Source organism: Panthera uncia, chromosome B1, assembly GCF_023721935.1.
Source record: "Panthera uncia isolate 11264 chromosome B1, Puncia_PCG_1.0, whole genome shotgun sequence".
In the NCBI taxonomy this organism is placed as follows: domain Eukaryota; kingdom Metazoa; phylum Chordata; class Mammalia; order Carnivora; family Felidae; genus Panthera; species Panthera uncia.
The window spans coordinates 54,271,691-54,290,516 of NC_064811.1; the positions used below are offsets into that span (position 1 = coordinate 54,271,691).

Here is an 18,826-nt window from a genome sequence, read left to right on the forward strand (position 1 = left end):
GTCTGGCCTTCTGGGGGTGGGGGGCAAGAAATTTACGAAGAGTTAATTTTTTTTTTACATTTATTTATTTTTGAGAGACAGAGACAGAGCGTGAGCAGGGGAGGGGTAGAGGGAGAAGGAGACAGAATCTGAAGCAGGCTCCAGGCTCTGAGCTGTTAGCACACAGCCCAAGGCAGGGCTCAAACCCATGAACCATGAGATCGCGACCTGAGCTGAAGTCGATGCTTAACTGACTAAGCCACCCAGGCGACCCTACAAAGAGTTGAAAATAGAAAAACGGAGCAGCCACAGAATAGCATCTCTCCTTAGGGAGCCTGGCCTAGGAAGGACACAGTGGGCACAATGGGTTTCCCAGCTATGGACCTAGGAAAGAGAGAGGGATCTCAGAATGGTACATCTTATAGGTGGTACGTTTCTGGGCTTTGTAGTGCTTTTTTTTGGTCCCCCTGATACTCATCGGCACAATCCATATTATTATCAAACATTATACTCCTAGTAAAGGGGCTCGTATGCAGTCAAATGAGATGACCTGAGAATCTTTTGCCATTAGCATAAACTACAGGCTGGGTTGTTACAAAAAGCCCAGAAGTGTGTTCTTAAAACCTTTAATGATCATGATAGAGTCTTCACCCCCCCCCCCCCCCCCCCCCCCCCCACCGCCCCAAGTCTGAGGAAGATGACAATAGGTGAGGCCATTCAAGTAAGAAGCCTGAGGTAGTTGTTGTATCAAACACATCTGTGTGAGTGACCCTGTGGAGATTTGTCAGCAAATGTTAATGCTTTGCAGTCTGTGCAGAGAAAGATGATATTTAAAAAGAATTCTGAAATGCATTATTTGTGTGATTATAAATATATCAGGCAATTAAAAAATATGTGAATATCATTTAGGAAAGGATAAAATTTTCTCTAAAAATAAGTAACAATATTTGTCATATTTATAGTTTACCAATTATTTCAAAATTCATTATTTTGTTGGACATGTATTTTTCTTTGGCCCTTGAAATGTTGGTGGACATAATGATGAGTAAATGAGTCAGTTTTAATAGCTAATATAATAACTAATTTATCATAGTTTCTCACTTGAATGGTTAGAGTTGTTTATTATGATTACCAGTAGATTTAAGTTGCTACTTTTTTTAGTTTTTAAATCTTTTTAGAGTGAGAGAAAGTGTGTGAGTGGGGGATAGGGGCAGAGAGAGAGGGAGAATCTTTTTTAAAAATTTTTTTAAGTATTTGTTTTTGAGAGAGAGAGAGAGAGACGGAGCATAAACAGGGGAGTGTCAGAGAGAGAGGGAGACACAGAATCCAAAACAGGCTCCAGGCTGTGAGCTGTCAGCACAGAGCCTGATGCAGGGCTCTAATCCATGAACTGTGAGATCATGACTTGAGCTAAAGTCAGACACATAACCGACTGAGTCACCCAGCTGCCCCAAGAGGGGAGAATCTTAAGCAGGCTCCACGCTCAGCACAGAGCTCAACGTGGGGTTTGATCCCATGACCCTGGGAAATCAGGAGTCAGCTGCTCAACCTAATGAGCCACCCAGGCGCCTCTTTCAGTTACCATTTTTGATCGTCTGTGTAGTCTTAAAAGAATATTAGCTTGTGAGCTCCAAGGAGATAGGAAACTGTTCTGCTTTACATAATGTTGTACCTTGAGTCATCCAGAAAAGTACTCATATACAATAGGCATTCAATAATTATTTTTATAAAATGACTGAAAAAAATTAAATTCTAAATGCTGGTAAAAGCACAAAAATGCTTTTAGATAAAATTACATTTACATATATACAAATGAAGGTTTGCAGAAAAATGAAATCAAGCTGAGTGAAATTCACAATCTTTACCTACCAGAGACTAACAAGTGGGCCAGAATACCAATGGTCACTGCCACCACTGTCAGTAATAACACAATGAGAAGGGCAATCATCCATGGTTTCAAACTTCTGCTCTGGGTGCCAAATCCTACTGTCCTGTAAAAAGGAAAACTCAGCAGGTTACTCTTACATTGTAACAGTTACAAGCTTTCTGGTTGTCCTTTGGATAACAGCAAGTTTCTTTGGTCTACCTTTTCCAGCAAGAATACATTTGTCTTGGATATGCATCAAGGTTATCTTGGGGTGAAGGGACGTATTAAGAAGATCAGGATCTGGGAATGTACAATATTACTTGTGGTTTCTATTTCTAGAGGCACTGGCTCTCTGTGCTGTCAGTCCTGACATCTCTTATCAACAATAGTGCTAACGACATTGTGTCAAGTATTTGTTTGCATGTATATTAATCTAAATTTAATTGTGAACTCCTCAATGAGCTACACTGGTATTGTTCATCTTTTTATCATTAAGATTTAATAAGGTGCCTGGTAAAGAGTAGGAATTTTACAAATCCGTAAGAGGAAGATATTATGCCAGCTTTATATATGAAATAACAGAGGCTGAGAGAGAGGACACTTGATTAGAGTCAAATGGTTTAAAAAGGTCCTGGTCTTCTAACTCATTTTGTAGTCTCCTTCTCTACAACTTGCCATTATAATCAACTTTATTTACCTCTTTCATTAGAATTTAGCTTTGGGTGGGTGTGTGTTGCTAAACCAACCTCTTTGGGGACAGAAGGTATTTTTCCTTTACAAGATTTAGTCCAATGCTTTGCACTGAGTGTAATTTTATTTTTTATATTATTTATTTCATTAATTTTTTTAAGTTTATTTATTTATTTTGAGGTATACAGAGAGTGTGAGTGAGAGAGAGAAAGAGCAAATCCCAAGCAGGCTCCACACTATCAGCATAGAGCCTGATGTGAAGCTCCATTTCACAAACAATGAGTCATGGCCTGAACTGAAATTAAAAGTCAGATGCTTAACTGACAGAGTCACCCAGGCGCCCCTGCACTGAGTGTAATTTTAATAAATATTGGTTGATTTACAAGAAATTTTTCTTTTGAATATAGACATATTTTATATGTAAATGAAAGCATAAAAGATACAAGTCATATGGACCTAAATAATTAAGAAGATAATAGCTTTGGCATAAGCAATACATTTACCCAATAAACCTAGTGGAGCTTGAGAGGCTTGAATTCTGTTGGGTATAGAAAATATTGACAATGTATGCATTGGCTGATTAAAAAGAATCTAGACAGCTGGCTGTGGAGAGGCAGTGTGTCTTCCAATGGACAAGAATTAAGGTGCCAGAATATAACAACAAACAGAAGCTCTGTGGAGTGTAACATTATTTAGCCTCTTAAATGATTTAAAACCTAAATTCAGGGGTGCCTGAGTGGCTCAGTGGGTTAGGCGACCAACTTCAGCTCAGGTCACGATCTCGTGGTTCGAGAGTTCAAGCCCCGTGTCGGGCTCTGTGCTGACAGCTCAGAGCCCAGAGCCTCCTTTGGATTCTGTGTCTCCCTCTCTCTCTGTCCCTCCCCTGTTCACGCTCTGTTTCTCTCTGTCTCTCAATAACAAATAAACATTAAAAAAAATTTTTTTAAATAAAACCTAAATTCAGAAGTTAAGGATAACTTGGAAACTATTTAGTAAAATGTAACACATTTTCCAGGTGAGAAAATTATGCCCAGAGATGATTAAACGACCTCTGATGTAACAGAACTAGTGGTCATCTCAGACTCATGCCTTCTAACTCCTAGGGCACCATTGTTTTTCCCGCAGTGCCACACTTCCACTCCATTGAGTGCATTCTCTTAAATTGATTTATTATTTATATATTCATCTATTCACTCATTCATTCCTTCTTCATTTATTTGACCATTCATTTTCTCAGAGAATCTTAGTATGTTTCCAAGACATTCAAAATCAATAAGAGAACCAAAGAAGGAAGGCTAGAACTTAAGGAGACTTAAGGGCTTTCAAATCTGTCTTCTCATCAGAGTTTCTCTGAATAGGGCAAATGGAGAAAGTAGATGACAGGAAGATCACTGTTATAGACTGAATGGTAGGACTCAGAAGAGGAGTTGTTCAACAACCAATAGCCCACTGCTTCAAGTGCCGTGGCAGTCATATCTACAAATCCCATACAAGGAGCTGTGAACATCTGGGCAGGGGGAATGACGACCAACAAATAGGTGTGTTAGGTTCTCCTTTTGTGAGAACCTCTGGGAATAACAGGTGTACAATGCCACATTACAAAAGCTGCAGGAGCCATAGTCTAAATCTGCAGCTATTTAATCCTGTATGAATAAACTGTCAACTCAGTATCAACTTTTATGAATAATATGATAATATGAAGAGATGCATGAAAGCCAATATGCATCATTGACTTTCCATTCTGGAGAGGTCCTGCTAGTGATTTGCATAATATCACTTCAGATTTGGAGAAAAATAGGCTCAGTAAAGCCTTGGGAATCTAGCCTGATTGTAAGTAGAGATGCACTGCACCATTGTGCCCATGCATTTTTTTTCCTGCTTTACTTGCATCAGAAAACAAACACTGATGTATTAATTTTCTATTGCTGTGCAACAAATTACCACAAAGTTAGCAGCTTAAAGCAATACCAACTTATTAGCTCACGGTTCTGTACATGTCATGGCTGAGTTTTCTGCTCAGGATCTCACAAGGTTGAAATCAAGGTGTTGATTGAGGCAGCTATCTCATCTGACATTTGTGATCATTTTCTAAGCTCACTTAGGTTCTAGGCATAGCTCAGTTCTTTGAAGTTGAACTGGGGTCCCTGTTCTCTTGCTGGCTGTCACAAGCCTCTCTCTCTCAGCTCATAGATTCCACCACATTCTTTGCATGTGGCCCATTCCATCTCTACAGCCAGCAATGGAGAATCACCCTCCCAACAAATCTCTTACATCCTGAATATCTCTCCAGGTAGAGCCTAGTCCTTTTCAAAGGTGTCACCTGATTAGAGTAGGTCCACCAAGGACAATTTCCCTATCTTAAAGCCAACTGATTTGAGACCTTAATTATATCTGCAAAATTCCCTCACGGCAGCACCTAAATTAGTGTTTGAGTGTCCAGGAGTGTGCACACTGAGGGATGGGAATCTTAGAGGTCATTTAAAATTTTTTTTATCATAGCTGGAAATATAACTTTCATGAAAATGGACAGAAATCTCTATAGCCTTCAGAGAAAGCATGTGATATTTAAAATTTCTAATTTTTGTGGAGGTTGTAGAAAACTATTTCATTAAAAGGAAATTTCTATGTTGAATGTACAATTAGGAGAAGACTAAGGTATATTTTATTCAACTAAAATTTTGGGGGAATACAAAATAAACTCTTGGAACTTGAAATGGGAAGGCAGCTAAAAGTAATCCCTGTTTAAGACCTATTTGGCATTCTGCATTCCTTAAAGGAAAGGGCAAGTACAGATGATACTTAATTCAGAGTAACACAATTTATAATCTGTATTAAATCCAATTTATCATATTCATTTACTTTCATTAAGTTTGAGTATTCAGTGTTTAAAAGGGCATATGCATGACATCATTTTTCCAAAGATGTCAATGAAAACATGGTGATAATGTGAATAATTTTGTGACTTTGCTTTCTGCAGTTTTTCAGACTGAAAAATACACATCTTGAGGAATATATAGGGCAGTCTGAACTGTTAATGATCTGAGTTGGGGTATTCTTCAGTAACCAGACTCTAAGCTGAGGACTTTTATATGTGTGAGTTCAAAGAGGTTTGAGTCAGCAAAAGACATAATAGACCTCTTTATCCACATGGATTTTCCTTTTTCTAGAAAGGCCTTCCCTGAAGGCAGCAACTTAGGCTTGCTCTACAGTCAACCACATGCCCATTATCGTTTTATCTATAAACTCTAAATTTTTCTATTTTCAGGATCAGTCTTCTGTTTTCTTGTAGATGCATGTTATCATTATACAAACGTAAATGCATGTGAATAGTATTCAAATGCCAATTTGCAGACAGATTATGTTCCCATAAATCTTCATAAAGATAGTTTCTTGAAGTTTAAAACATGCAATCTTATTTAAAAATAAATTATTGGTTAGCTTCCCAGGCCACCTACAAGTTTACTGAACTTCTAATGTAACTGAACAAAGGTGTTAAGTGCATCAAATTCCTAGAAGGCATTTGGTGCAAAAAACTTTGCTCTTCTTTCCCTAGCATGGTGCCCATCCCTGGAGGAAAGTTGTTCTAGAGCCAAAGTGCCAAATTCTCTTTCTACCAATGAAAATCATCATTTCCTTTGAGTCACTCAAGTCAGATGTTTGCTACAGAAGAGCAACATTTTGTGGTAACCTAATATACTCTGACATGTGAATATCTGTTTGGGTACTCTGGGACTCTTTTGTTTAATTATTTAATTTAATTTAATTTTTTAATTAAGTGTTTTATTATAGTTCCAGTATAATTAACATATAGTGGTATATTAGTTTCAGGCATAGTATGTAGTAATTCAGCACTTCCACATTACTAAGTGCTTATCATGGTAAATGTGCTCAATCCCCTTCACCTGTTCACCCATCCCCCACCCATCTCCTCTCTGGTAACCAGCAGTTTGTTCTCTATAGTTAAAAGTCTGTTTCTTGGTTTATCTGTCTCTCTTTTTTCCTCTTTCGTTTCTTAAATTCCACATATGAATGAAATTGTATGGTATTTGTCCTTCTCTGACTTATTTTGCTTAGCATGATACTTTCTAGCTCCATACTTGTTGCAAATGGCAAGTTTTCATTCTTTTCTATGGTGGAATAATATACCATTGTGTGTGTGTGTGTGTGTGTGTGTGTGTGTGTGTGTGTGTGTGTATACCACCTCTTTTTTTATTTTTAAAGTTTATTTATTTTGAAAGAAAGAGAAAGAGAGAGAGAGAGAAAGAGAGAGCAAGGGAGGGGCAGAGAGAGAGGGAGACAGAATCCCAAACAGGCTCCAGGCTGTCAGTGTGGAACCTGACATGGAGCTCAATTTCACTAACTGTGAGATCATGACCTGAGCCAAAATCAATAGTTGGACACTTAACTGGCAGAGCCACCCAGGCACCCCCACCTCTTCTTTATCTTTTCATCTATCAAAGGACACTTGGGCCACTTACATAATTTGTCTATTGTAAATAATGCTGCAGTAAACATAGAGGTGCATGTATCCCTTTGAATTTAGTGTTTTTGTATGTTTTGGGTAAATATCCTATAGTGGAATTATTGGATCATAGGATGCTTGTATTTAAGGAACCTCCATACTGTCTTCCACAGTGGCTATTTTAGGGTGACCATTTAATACTAAGAGTGACAATAAGAGCTACTATGTAGTAAATGCTGACTTTGTAGGAGTTGTTGGTTGGTATATGGTCTTATCTCATCCTCCAATCCTCCAAACATGCTTGTCAGTAGAATTATGTATCTTTGCTTCACAGGTGACTAACGTGCTCCATTCATGAAGCCAGTATGCAGAACTAGAACCTAACTTGGACTTCTGTGACTCAAAAGCCCATTTTTCTCTGTGATATCAAACTTCTTTCTGAGAGTGATTTTTACGTTTTTTTAGAACAGGCTTCCTATGAACTCAGATGAATAATGGGTGGTATTTCAAGCAGCATGAAAGGCAAGTGAAGAGTTTTAGGAAGTGAAAGTAGAGGTTGTTTGATCAGAGAGGCCACCCATCCTCATTGTGGTTAAGTCTGAAATTAATTTTGCTTTCACATTTTCCTTTCTATTGGCTTTACACTTTGATGAACTCTGAAAAAGTTAGGATTCGCTTCTCTCCCTCCCCGTAGAATCTCCTATAACAGTGGCAGAGGTCACCTGGAGTGGGCAGAGGGGAGGTAGGGCTGATAGAATGATAACCATATTGGGGGTTATCTGTAAACTTTGAAGGCTTTTATCTAATTTGACACTTTGTTTCATACTGCTACAAGTTCTCTATATATTTTATTTCTTGAAATGTGTATAAATATCCTCTTACCCCAAAGTGTGCAAGATCTTGAAGATAGTGAAAACATCATATACAGCATTGAGACATTTCTCCAAAAATGTTCCAGGTGGTGGGGGAAAGGTTTTCCATATTCAAACAGGTTTGGAAAAAATGGGTTAAATAAAATTAGAGAGGATCCTCACTTCTAGAAGTCTCAAAATCTGGTTTTAAGTGGAAGTAAATGTGAACAATATTTCTGTCTTGGTTTTGTATATATTCTTTTCACTGATACAACCCCAGTGACTCATACATTATCTGATTCTTAGCAGAATCTTGAATACTATTTATTGAATTGGACTGAAATAAATGTTTTTTAAATTACATTTTCTTTCTTTCTTTCTTTCTTTCTTTCTTTCTTTCTTTCTTTCTTTCCTTTTCAATATTTATTTTTGGGAGGGTGCAAGTAGGGGAGGGACAGAGAGAGGAGGACAGAGGATCCTAAGCAGGCTATGAGCTGACAGGCTGACAGCAGTGAGCCTGATGTGGAGCTCAAACTCACAAACCAGGATATCATGACCTGAGTTGAAGTCGGCCACTCAACTGACTGAGTCACCCAGGTGCCCCTCAAATACACGTTTTTTTAAAAAACACCATATCTACTCCTATCCTGTGGGATTCTGATGTTCTACAGAACACAGCTTTGAAAACATAGCTCTAGATATATTTATGCCACTGTGATGCTCCATGGAATGCTTGTCAGGAGGTTAAAAAAGAAGAAACGAAGAAAACCTTTTATATTCCTTCAGTGTTTAACTCCCAGATATGGGAGGGACAATGGGGCGAGGGGCAGAATTGAATAAAATACCATTGTGAGTCCAGAGCAAAGAAAAGTTTTTGTGGAAAATGTTGAAATTATTCAAGCTGAGCTGAATTCAGAGGTCTCAGGGAAGGAAAATTAGGACCCAGAAAAGAGAAGACTATTTCTTCACCTATCTAAGGAAATGTCTTTACTCTGGTCCCAGGGATGGAAATTGGGCACAGGGGCAAAAAAGGAGCATGAATGAGAATTTTAAGGCTGTAAGAGGAAAGCATAAGCTAAAGGGGATTGAGAACACCTTTCCTAGATTCCCCGAGGATACTTCATCCCCATGGAGGGAAACTCCCACCTCCTGCCACTTCCCTGCACAGTTACTCACTGCTTAGTCATGTCTGGCTTGCTAAGCTGGATTTACTCTAAAGCCTTGTAGCTCTGTCTTTAGCAACTACCCAACCCTAATGAGTGAAATCAATTTCAGATTCTTGTCCCTTCTAGATCGTTCTGTCTTGATTTAGTAAGAGGGATTTCTTGGCTGTATTCTGAGAGGTTAGGCATTTAACTCCCTTCCATCTTCAGATAACAGCAAAATGAAGGTTCATGGTGCTAGCTTATAGCTGCAAAGCCTTTCTTAAATAGTTTTGAACTTAGACTTTGGATTAGGGGCAGAGCACAGTCACATGTTAGTTTAAATTAATGCACCATCATTGAACTAACTTCTAATTGAGAGTGGTATAGCATTAAATGATAAGAAACCAGTCTCTGGAGCCAGACTACCTGAGCTCACGTCCTAGCTCTGTCATTTGGTGGCTCTGCAATATGAAGCAAGGTATTTGGCCCTTTTGTGTTTTAGTCTTCCCATTTGGAAAATGGAAATGAAATTAATACCTACCTCATTGGATTTATATAAGCACTAAGTACATTAATTCAGGTAAAGTGACCAGCCCATAGTAAATACTATATAAATGTGAATTAGTATCACTATTGTTGTTGTTATTATTATTACACACTTGATAGAAATCAGCCATGCTGAGACAATGGGCATTTTACTATGAGAATTTTATGGTAGGTAATTGAGACCAGTAGTATTTTAGATTTTAGGATCATCTTGGAGTGGCCCTACAGGAAAGACCTTATATACGAGGGGTATTAGTAAATACCCCAGATATTTTTAATGCAGTATTAATCCACAAAAAATATGTTCCACTGTGGCTGGCCAAGAGTGACAATAAAATGCAGATGCTGTTTTATAAGTACAATATTAATGTGGGAACAAGGGATTGAGTAACAAAACAGAAACTTATTATGGAATGTTATACTTTATAGAAAAGATAGCACCAAACATTATGTGGTGTATGTGCACGTGTGTTTGTGTGCATTATATGTGTGTGTTTGGTATAGTCCTGACATGTTTTGGCATAAGATGCAGTCCCACGTATTAACGTTTGTAAAATGTGTATCAGATAAGAGGTGAAGGTCCACACTGGGATGCTATGCATGTGTGAAAAATAAGTTGTATTCAAATGCCTTGGTCAGAGCCTGTATACCATAAATATGCCCTAACAAACTACTTCTAAGAATTGATTAGCTATTACAGTGTTATTCCTCCTTTGTCCTTTTGTTTGTCTGTCTATTCAACTATCCGTCCATCTGTCCACCTATCCACCCATCTTTCTTTTTTCACAATATTTTATTGAGCCTCTATTTTGTTTTAAGGCATCATTCAAGGCTTAGAAAGGCATGGATGAATAAAACATGGATTCTACCCTTATGTAGTTCATGGTACAACCCATAGTGTTTTTGTCTCAATCTGTGCCATGTGATTGAAAATAATGAAGTATTATAAACTTCTTTTCTATAAATATTTAAAATTACACAAATAATAAATTTCCATTAAAGTAACAAAAATGAGCATTAAAAATTTTGATATAATAGAAAAAGTATATATTGATCTCTGGTCCCAGTTCTTGGCACAGAGTTCCTAAATCCCTTATAATTTCCTAAGTGATAAGAGCACCAGGAACATCATTTGTTCTGTTTGGTCTTTAACCTTGGTTCCTGACACAGAGCTCTTAGATCCCTTGGAATTTCCTGGGTGATAGCAATGTCTTTTGTTCCAATGGGGTAACTCTGGGTGGGCTCCTACATAGCTTCAGGATAGGGACTAGTCACCAGAAAGACCAAGCTATAGTTACAAGCTTGGAATTTCAGCTTCATTCCCCTTCTCCCCCCCAACCAACCCCTCCATATAAACCTCCATATAAACCTCTGGAAGCTGAAGATTGCATTCAGAATTTATCATGTCTATGCAATGAAGCCTCCATGAAAATCCCAATAGTATGGGGTTCGGAGAGCTTCTGAGTTGGTGCTGGGCATCTCTGTCCTGGGAGGGTGGTATACCACCAACTCTACAAGGACAAAATCTCCTGTACTGGGGACCCTTCTGAACCTCATCATATGTATCTCTTCATTTGGCTGTTCATTCATATCCTTTAATATAATTTGGAATAAGTTGATAATCTACTAGGTAAACTGTTTTCTTGAATTCTGTGAGCCACCCTAGCATATTAAAATAAAGGAGGGAGTTGTGGGAAGCTCCAATTTATAGCCAGTCGTTAAGAACACAGGTAACAACAACCTGGACTTGGGATTTCTGTCTGAAATGGGGCCAGGGGAAGTCTTATGGACCAAGCCCTTAACCTGTGGGGTCTGTGCTAACTCCAGTTAATGTCAAAATTGAATTGATACCCAGCTGATGTTGGAGAATTGCTTTGACAAAAACCGACACAGCTGGTATCATAAGTATGAGTAGTGACGTAGGAAAGGAGTTTAGTGGTTTAGTAAAGGAAAACACAGGGAGTTTTTCTGAGAAAAATATTTAAAACATTTCCTTTAAGTCTTTACCTGCCCAGACAAATCCTCTCCAGGCATCCTCTGCCTTTTAGGATCAGAAGACTTTGGCCTCAGTCCTTGCATTTAATTTTTTGACATATATCTTGAGATGTTTTTGAAACCTCTCTGAATTTCAGTTTTTCCACTTGTAAAGTGGTGATAATAAATACCACCCAGAGATGTGAGGCAATAAAGTGAGTAAATGAAAGGCTCTAGCACATATCAAATTCCTACTCTGGCTCAGGAGTTTTCATGTGACTTATCTCATGTAATTGTTGACACAGCTTTGTGGAGTAGGCCTTGTTACCTTATCACCGACTCACTAATGAGGAAACTAAGAATCAGAGAGGCAAACAACACAGGTACCAGAGATAAGGGAAAGGAAGTCCTTAACTGTCTGACTTTAAGGCTGTCTGTCCCATTTGTAACCAGACCACTGTGATAATGAACGTGAAGCCTTTCATAGTATATTATTCAAATGTTGCCTATCTTATTTCTATATCCCCAGTAGGTCAGTTTCTTGTCATTGCCCAAGATGTTTCACAGCCCCAGCTGTTAATGAATTGGGAATATAGGATGGCGTGTACAGCTTGAGTTAAAGTCACTAACTCTGATCTTGGGTAGCTTTTTTTTTTTCCTTTAAAATAGGCTAACTTGTATGAGGACTGTAAATAATGAATGAGACAATGTATGCAAAATGATTCACATTTTGTAAATAGATACTAAATGGCAGATGTTATTATAATAATTACAAATAAACTACCACCCAGTAAGGATTTCTACACTTACCTGATCATAAATTCTTAACATCTTGGTTTCCAAGTACTTTATATACATATCTGCCAGAATGCCTATTTTTATCCATAAGTATATTATTCCCTATATGCCACACAAGTGTAAAAGTAGGAAAGCAAAACAAAGATACTAGCCTTTAATCTTGATGATATGAACACATATTTCAATTTATTGACTACAGAAAAAACCCAACTCAGTGAATCATTTTTAGCACTATGAATTTCATACTCAGTTTAAAAAAATTTTTTTTAATGTTTCTTTTTGAGAGAGACAGAGCAAGTGGGGGAGGGGCAGAGATAGACACACACACACACACACACACACACATACACACAGGGAAATTGAAGCAGGCTCCAGGCTCTGAGCTGTCAGCACAGAGCCCAATGAGGGTCTCAAACTCATGAACTGTGAGATCATGGCCTGAGCTGAAGTCAGACATTTAACCAACTGAGCCACCCAGGCACCCCTCTTACTCAGTTTTTGTATGAAAAAACAAAAAGTTGTTTTCTCTTGAAAGTTATCAAAGAAAGAAAAGCAGGATATCCTAATAGTTAAGTTCAGATTCTGGCTCTCTTAGCCTGTAATGTAGGGCCAGTTAACTTTTATCTATACAGTGGAGATAATAATGGCATCTAATTGTAGGATTGTGAGAATGAATGAACTAATATAATATAGCATGCATATGGCACTATGAGTAGTTGAAAACTAACAAAACAGTAAAATTTAGTTACTAATTTACACACAATTTAGTAATCAGTAAGTAACATGAAGGTTTTGTTATTTTGGTTTTAACCCTGAAGATATAGTTTTTGAATAAATAAGAGAATAAATTTGGCAAATTAACAAGTTGATTGACATGAGTATTCAAAATGAAATTAAACTTTAAATCATCAATATTTATAAAGATTTGCCCAGGACTACCTTTTTCTCTAAAAGATGATAATGAAGGGGCGCCTGGGTGGCTCAGTCAGTTAAACATCTGACTTCAGCTCAGGTCATAATCTTAGGGTTCATGAGAGTTTGAGCCTCGTGTTGGGCTCTGTGCTGACAGCTCAGAGCCTGGAGCCTGCTTTAGATTCTGTGTCTCCCTCTCTCTCTCTGCACCTCCCCTGCTTGCACTCTGTCTCTTTCTCCCTCTCTCTCTCTCTCTCAAAATTAAATAAACATTAAAAAAAATTTTAAGGATGATAATGAAGAGAAAGAACCTAATTTTTACATTTATTAATAAGCAATATTGAAAACAATGAGCTGTAAGAAGAGAACGATGCCAGACTTCTGGGAACAAGACAGTAACCTGTTTGTTGATATGATGAGCCATTTGATATTTTATCTTTTATATGAAAAATAATTGAGATTTTTAAGTGAATGAATCACCCAATTAATACATGTATAGGAAGGAGTAGGGGTATGGATATTGCTAAAGGCAAATGAAGATGGGTATTCACAGTGAAGTCTGAGCACTAAGGACTATCTCTGAAATACAGTGAAGATGGTCATGAAACATAGAGAAGTAGCCAAAGTTCAATGTAGCAAAAACAGCAAAGATATGGATCAAATATATTTTGAGAAGGTGTCCACATTATATTTCTTGTTAATAGAGAAGAATGGTGAGCATGGCTATAAAACATATTGTAGAAGTACTGTACGTGGAATGTAGGGTGTCATAGTAGTAATTAAGCATTTGCTTTTCTTTAATCCTTAAGCCTGCCTATTAATGTGACCTGCCATCTCCTGAAAATCTTCCAAATCCCGGATGAGCGTTCCATGAAGTTATCTCAAAGAAACCATACACATACAGTTTCCCACCTTCTCCTTTCTTTACCAAATGTGATGGCTATCTCGAACAATAGCACTGACCCCCAATATTACTCCTAATTTTTTTCCCTGAAGCCAAAAACTTTCTGTAAACCCACAAATATTCATTAGAAAAGAGGACTTTTGGTGTCTATAATCGTGATATTTTAAAGAGAATAATTTTGGGGATGTGCAATATGAAAGGTTGGAACTACTTACTGCTTTACAATATCATGACTTCCACAAACATGAAATAGGCATTTTCAAATTCAATGAATTTTAATGAATAAGCAAAATATTATGCTAGACATTTCCATTTGTGTACTCATTCATTTGTTCAACAAATATTTATGGAGTGCTGCTTATGTGTGAAGCCTTGTAGACGCTGCCCAAGGATCTCCGAGACCCTTTAGCAATTCACTATAGGACTGATACAAATGTGTATTTTATTAGTGGGGAAGGAAGCCCAGTGGAGTTCACTAACTCAGCAGCTGATCTCTGAATTTCCTGATTTCCTTAGTGGCTGATCTCCTCTCTGAAATTTCCCAGGTAGAATCCTTGCCACCCAGACAGGCTGCGGGAGTCTGGGAATACTGGACTTGGAAGTTGTAGATGGCAGCTCTTGCACTCTGTCATCATACAGCTCCATAGATCCAAAGAAGCCCCTTAACTTCTGTTTCCCTCAAATTCCTCATTTCAAAAAGGGAGTTAACAGTACCTATTCTGATCTCACAAGGGTGTCCTATTAAATGAATGGCATATGTAAAAATACTTTGAAAGTGGCATAAATCAAAGCAATCGTGAAGTATTATTGTCATCATGGATGTTTAAAATCATGGTTTTAATTCCATATAAAGTTATTCCAAGGAATCTTATTTTTTCCTCTCCTTTGCATGTGGCAAATGCCCTTTTGGGAAATAAAATGAAAGAATTCAGTTTTTTTTCTTTAGTATTTAATGGGAGAGTTTTAGGAAATAGACAGGTTTGGGTCTCCTGGTTCCCTTCTTCCCACAGGAATCCTAGGATTTCTATGAGAAGGCAGGTATCTCTGTAGCTATGGACCTCCCAATCCTATTAGTTTCCAGGACTGACTATAAGGTATAAGAAAAAGCAACAAAACAGAAAATGCTGTAGAAGATAAATTTAGTCAGATTACTTAAAGAAGGCTTTCTGTAAAACAAAGGAACACCTTCCACAGGTCCCCAAACCAGACTCAATCAGAACATAATATAATACAGTTCTTCATTAACTTCTTCTAAAATCCCAACTATTGAACCTGGCAACATGAAATAATGCTAAGAATGATTTTTAATAAAAAGATATTGATTTCAATTACAGAGATTAATTAATCCAACTGTTATAATAATTCCAGAAATCTCACAAGATCCATACAGATTGAACGCACTGAGGACATCTCACAGGCAGTGCCCTGACATAATAGGGAATCTAGACACTGACAGACGGTAGAGCAAATAAGCCATTTGCTAAACAAAACTGAACTTACCGATACATCATCTGTAAGAGGAAGAATTTGGTTTTGCAGTTCTGCACCCACTGACTTCATTTGACTTTCTAATCAACTGCATGTCACCTCTAGATGTATTAGAGGTCTATGGCTGAAAGAAATTAAAACAAATTACAAATAGTTGAAATGAAACTAGTTAGACAAGTCTGAACAGAGAGCCTCAACCCGCAGGATAGCTTGAAGAAAACAGCCCAGAGATAGCATAGTCCCAATAAGAAAGCAACATAGTTTCTTTTGGTATTGACTAATTTTGTTAAAGGGAGATAAACTGGTTGAGAGGATTTGAATGAGAAATACCTTAGGAATGCACTAGGATTAAGAATTTAAAGAAGATTATTGGTAGGTATACCAATACCTTAAAGAAACCTTTATACAAAAGCTCTTAATAAAAACAATCAAGTATCCTTAAAACCTAGATTCATAATATAATTCAAGAAATAGTGTTTAATTTTTAGTTGAATAGCAGCTATCTCCATGTATGACAGGGGTAGAGTGAATTTATTAATATATAATTATTTTTCTTTAAAAAATACGTACTTCTGAGAGTATGTGCAAACAAATTCATATCAAACCAGATTTTTTCCTAAAATGGCTTAATGTGATACGTACACATGCTATAATTTATATTTATGTAATATGAATTACAAATATATTTTCTATACATGTATATATATATACATATATATATAGAGAGAGAGAGCGCAAGAGAGAGACATTTATCAACGTGAAGAAAACAAAGAATATAAGTAAACAATATTTTCAATAAATTTTCAATCAGACATGAATACCTGCTTTTTGTGTATACTGAAACATTAGAAATGAGGCTGAAGCTGTTTCACCATGTTGTGGTCATGGTGCCTTTCCTTCTCCTTAGAAGCAACTAATGTTATTAAGGTCCATTTTCTTACAGAATATACTAAGCATTTACACACAAACAGACACATGCACGTATACCCATAGAAAAATATATATGAGTATTGATCGAACAGTATTATATACTTCCTTGTGCAGTTTGGTTTTTCTTCCCTTGATACTCTATTTTATGTTGAGAGAAATGGATTTACCTTATCTTTTTTAACAGCTACATGCAATATGAATATACTTAGTGTTTAGCCTTGATTATAATCTCACAACCAAAGGATAGCCATTTAAAAGGAAACCCTACTTGGGGCGCCTGGGTGGCTCAGTTGGTTAAGCGGCCGACTTCGGCTCAGGTCATGATCTCGCGGTCCGTGAGTTCGAGCCCCGCGCCGGGCTCTGTGCTGACAGCTCAGAGCCTGGAGCCTGTTTCAGATTCTGTGTCTCCCTCTCTCTGACCCTCCCCGTTCATGCTCTGTCTCTCTCTGTCTCAAAAATAAATAAACGTTTAAAAAAAAAAAAGGAAACCCTACTTTAAATGAAAATTTAATGGTCATTGCTTCTAACACTTAAGGAAAGTACCATTCAAAAGAATCTTAGTACTGTAGAATGCTTTAAGTGCATAGACTCTAGAATTAGATGTGGGGTTCAAATGTTAGAAGTTTCTATCTATAAAATAGGAATAATACTAATGACTACCTTTTAAGGTTTTTAGAAATGTAAATGTGTCAATATATGTAAAATACTTAGAGTAGTACCTTGTGCAATGGAAGCACTACGAAAATATTAACTTTTAATATTACACTTGATCTTAGCCAAAAGGCCAAGAAGCGATATTATTAACTTTTAATATTAAGATCTTAGTTTATTTGCATATATTTTCTTCCTATTTAACAGAGAAACACTTAGTGAAGCTCATTATGTTGAGCTATACAAGGAGCACACGTAGTTACATTCTTCCTTTCCATCTTTTCCCTGCTGTTTCTCTGACACAGGGTTCCATGGAATAGTCAACAGTGGCATGGACTTAGAATGGAATATTGTTTTTTTTTAATTTAAAATTTTTTTTTAACGTTTATTTATTTTTGAGACAGAGAGAGACAGAGCATGAATGGGGGAGGGGCAGAGAGAGAGGGAGACACAGAATCGGAAGCAGGCTCCAGGCTCTGAGCCATCAGCCCAGAGCTCAACGCGGGGCTCGAACTCACGGACCGTGAGATCGTGATCTGAGCCGAAGTCGGACGCTTAACCGACTGAGCCACCCAGGCGCCCCTGTTTTTTTTTTTTTTTCAACTTTTTAAATGAGTGTTTATTTATTTTTGAGTGGGGGGGATAGAGAGAAGGAGACAGAGGTTCTGAAGCTATCAGTGCAGAGCCTGATGTGGGGCTCAAACTTATGCATGGTGAGATCAAGACCTGAGCTGAAGTTGGACACTTGAATGAAGAAGCCACCCAGGCACCCCTAAAATGGGATTTTGACTCCTTGGTAGTTATGTGACCTTGAACAGACCACTTAAACCCTTTGAGCATCAATTTCCTCCTATATGAAATGAGCTGATACCATTTATATTCAGGGCTTTTCGTCAGAATTAAATGACATGGTGTGTATAACACTGCCCAGCACAGTGTCTAGTAATAAACGGCAGCTTCCATAGTGTGTGGCAGAAGGCCTGGTAAACAAAGCCCAGATGTTGAAGGGAGATGCACCTGCCTGTAAATCCAGGCTCCCCTAACATAGCTGCTGCTTGACCTTTCTTAGCTTCCTCATCTGTGCACAGAATTAACGATAGCTTTGCAGACTATTGTAGGAATTAAATGAGAGAGTACATGTAACATGCTCCCCATACTGTGTGTTGTATACATTCAAGAACTGAATGGTAAACTGTATTAAGATAAAATGGCGACGTCTCTGAATGTCAGCACAGCAGAACCTGGCAAGCCATTTGCTCAGGACTCCTCTTTTGGCCTTGATGTCCTCTGGGTCCTCAGTTTTCCAGGTCTCTGTTTATGGGAAGGTAGAGGAATAATGGCTGAATATGAAGATAAATTCCAGAATTGGTAGTGGAAGTTCAGTAAGCTGTAGGCTGACAGAAGGCAATATGGTGTAGCAAACAAGAAGCACACAGCTTGAAACAAATAAAGCGAAGACGAAATTTCTGTCTAACTACAGCTTTAAGTTATTTAACTTTCTGAATGTAATTTTCCTTCTCTGAGAATAGTAATATATGTGCAAATTAAATGAGATTACCTCAAAGGCATTGTATTGAGTAAAAGAATCCAGACTCAAAAGACAACACGTTGTGTGATTCCATTAATAGG

The 18,826-nt window shown here is 37.7% G+C and overlaps 1 protein-coding gene and 1 pseudogene across 1 annotated transcript in view; both read right to left on the bottom strand.

Moving 5' to 3' along the window:
- The window catches only part of LOC125922357 (transmembrane protease serine 11A-like), a 52,687-nt gene extending 37,051 nt beyond the window's left edge, over positions 1-15,636 (bottom strand). Inside the window, exons 1-2 of the mRNA XM_049630020.1 lie at positions 15,629-15,636; positions 1,849-1,970 (exon numbers count right to left, since the gene is read on the bottom strand). Of these exons, the coding sequence (XP_049485977.1) occupies positions 1,849-1,970; positions 15,629-15,636 (130 nt within the window). The remainder of the gene's footprint in view (positions 1-1,848; positions 1,971-15,628) is intronic.
- Positions 15,637-17,229: 1,593 nt separating this feature from the next.
- LOC125924200 (uncharacterized) lies at positions 17,230-17,342 on the bottom strand (annotated as a pseudogene).
- Between the last annotated feature and the right edge of the window lie 1,484 nt (positions 17,343-18,826).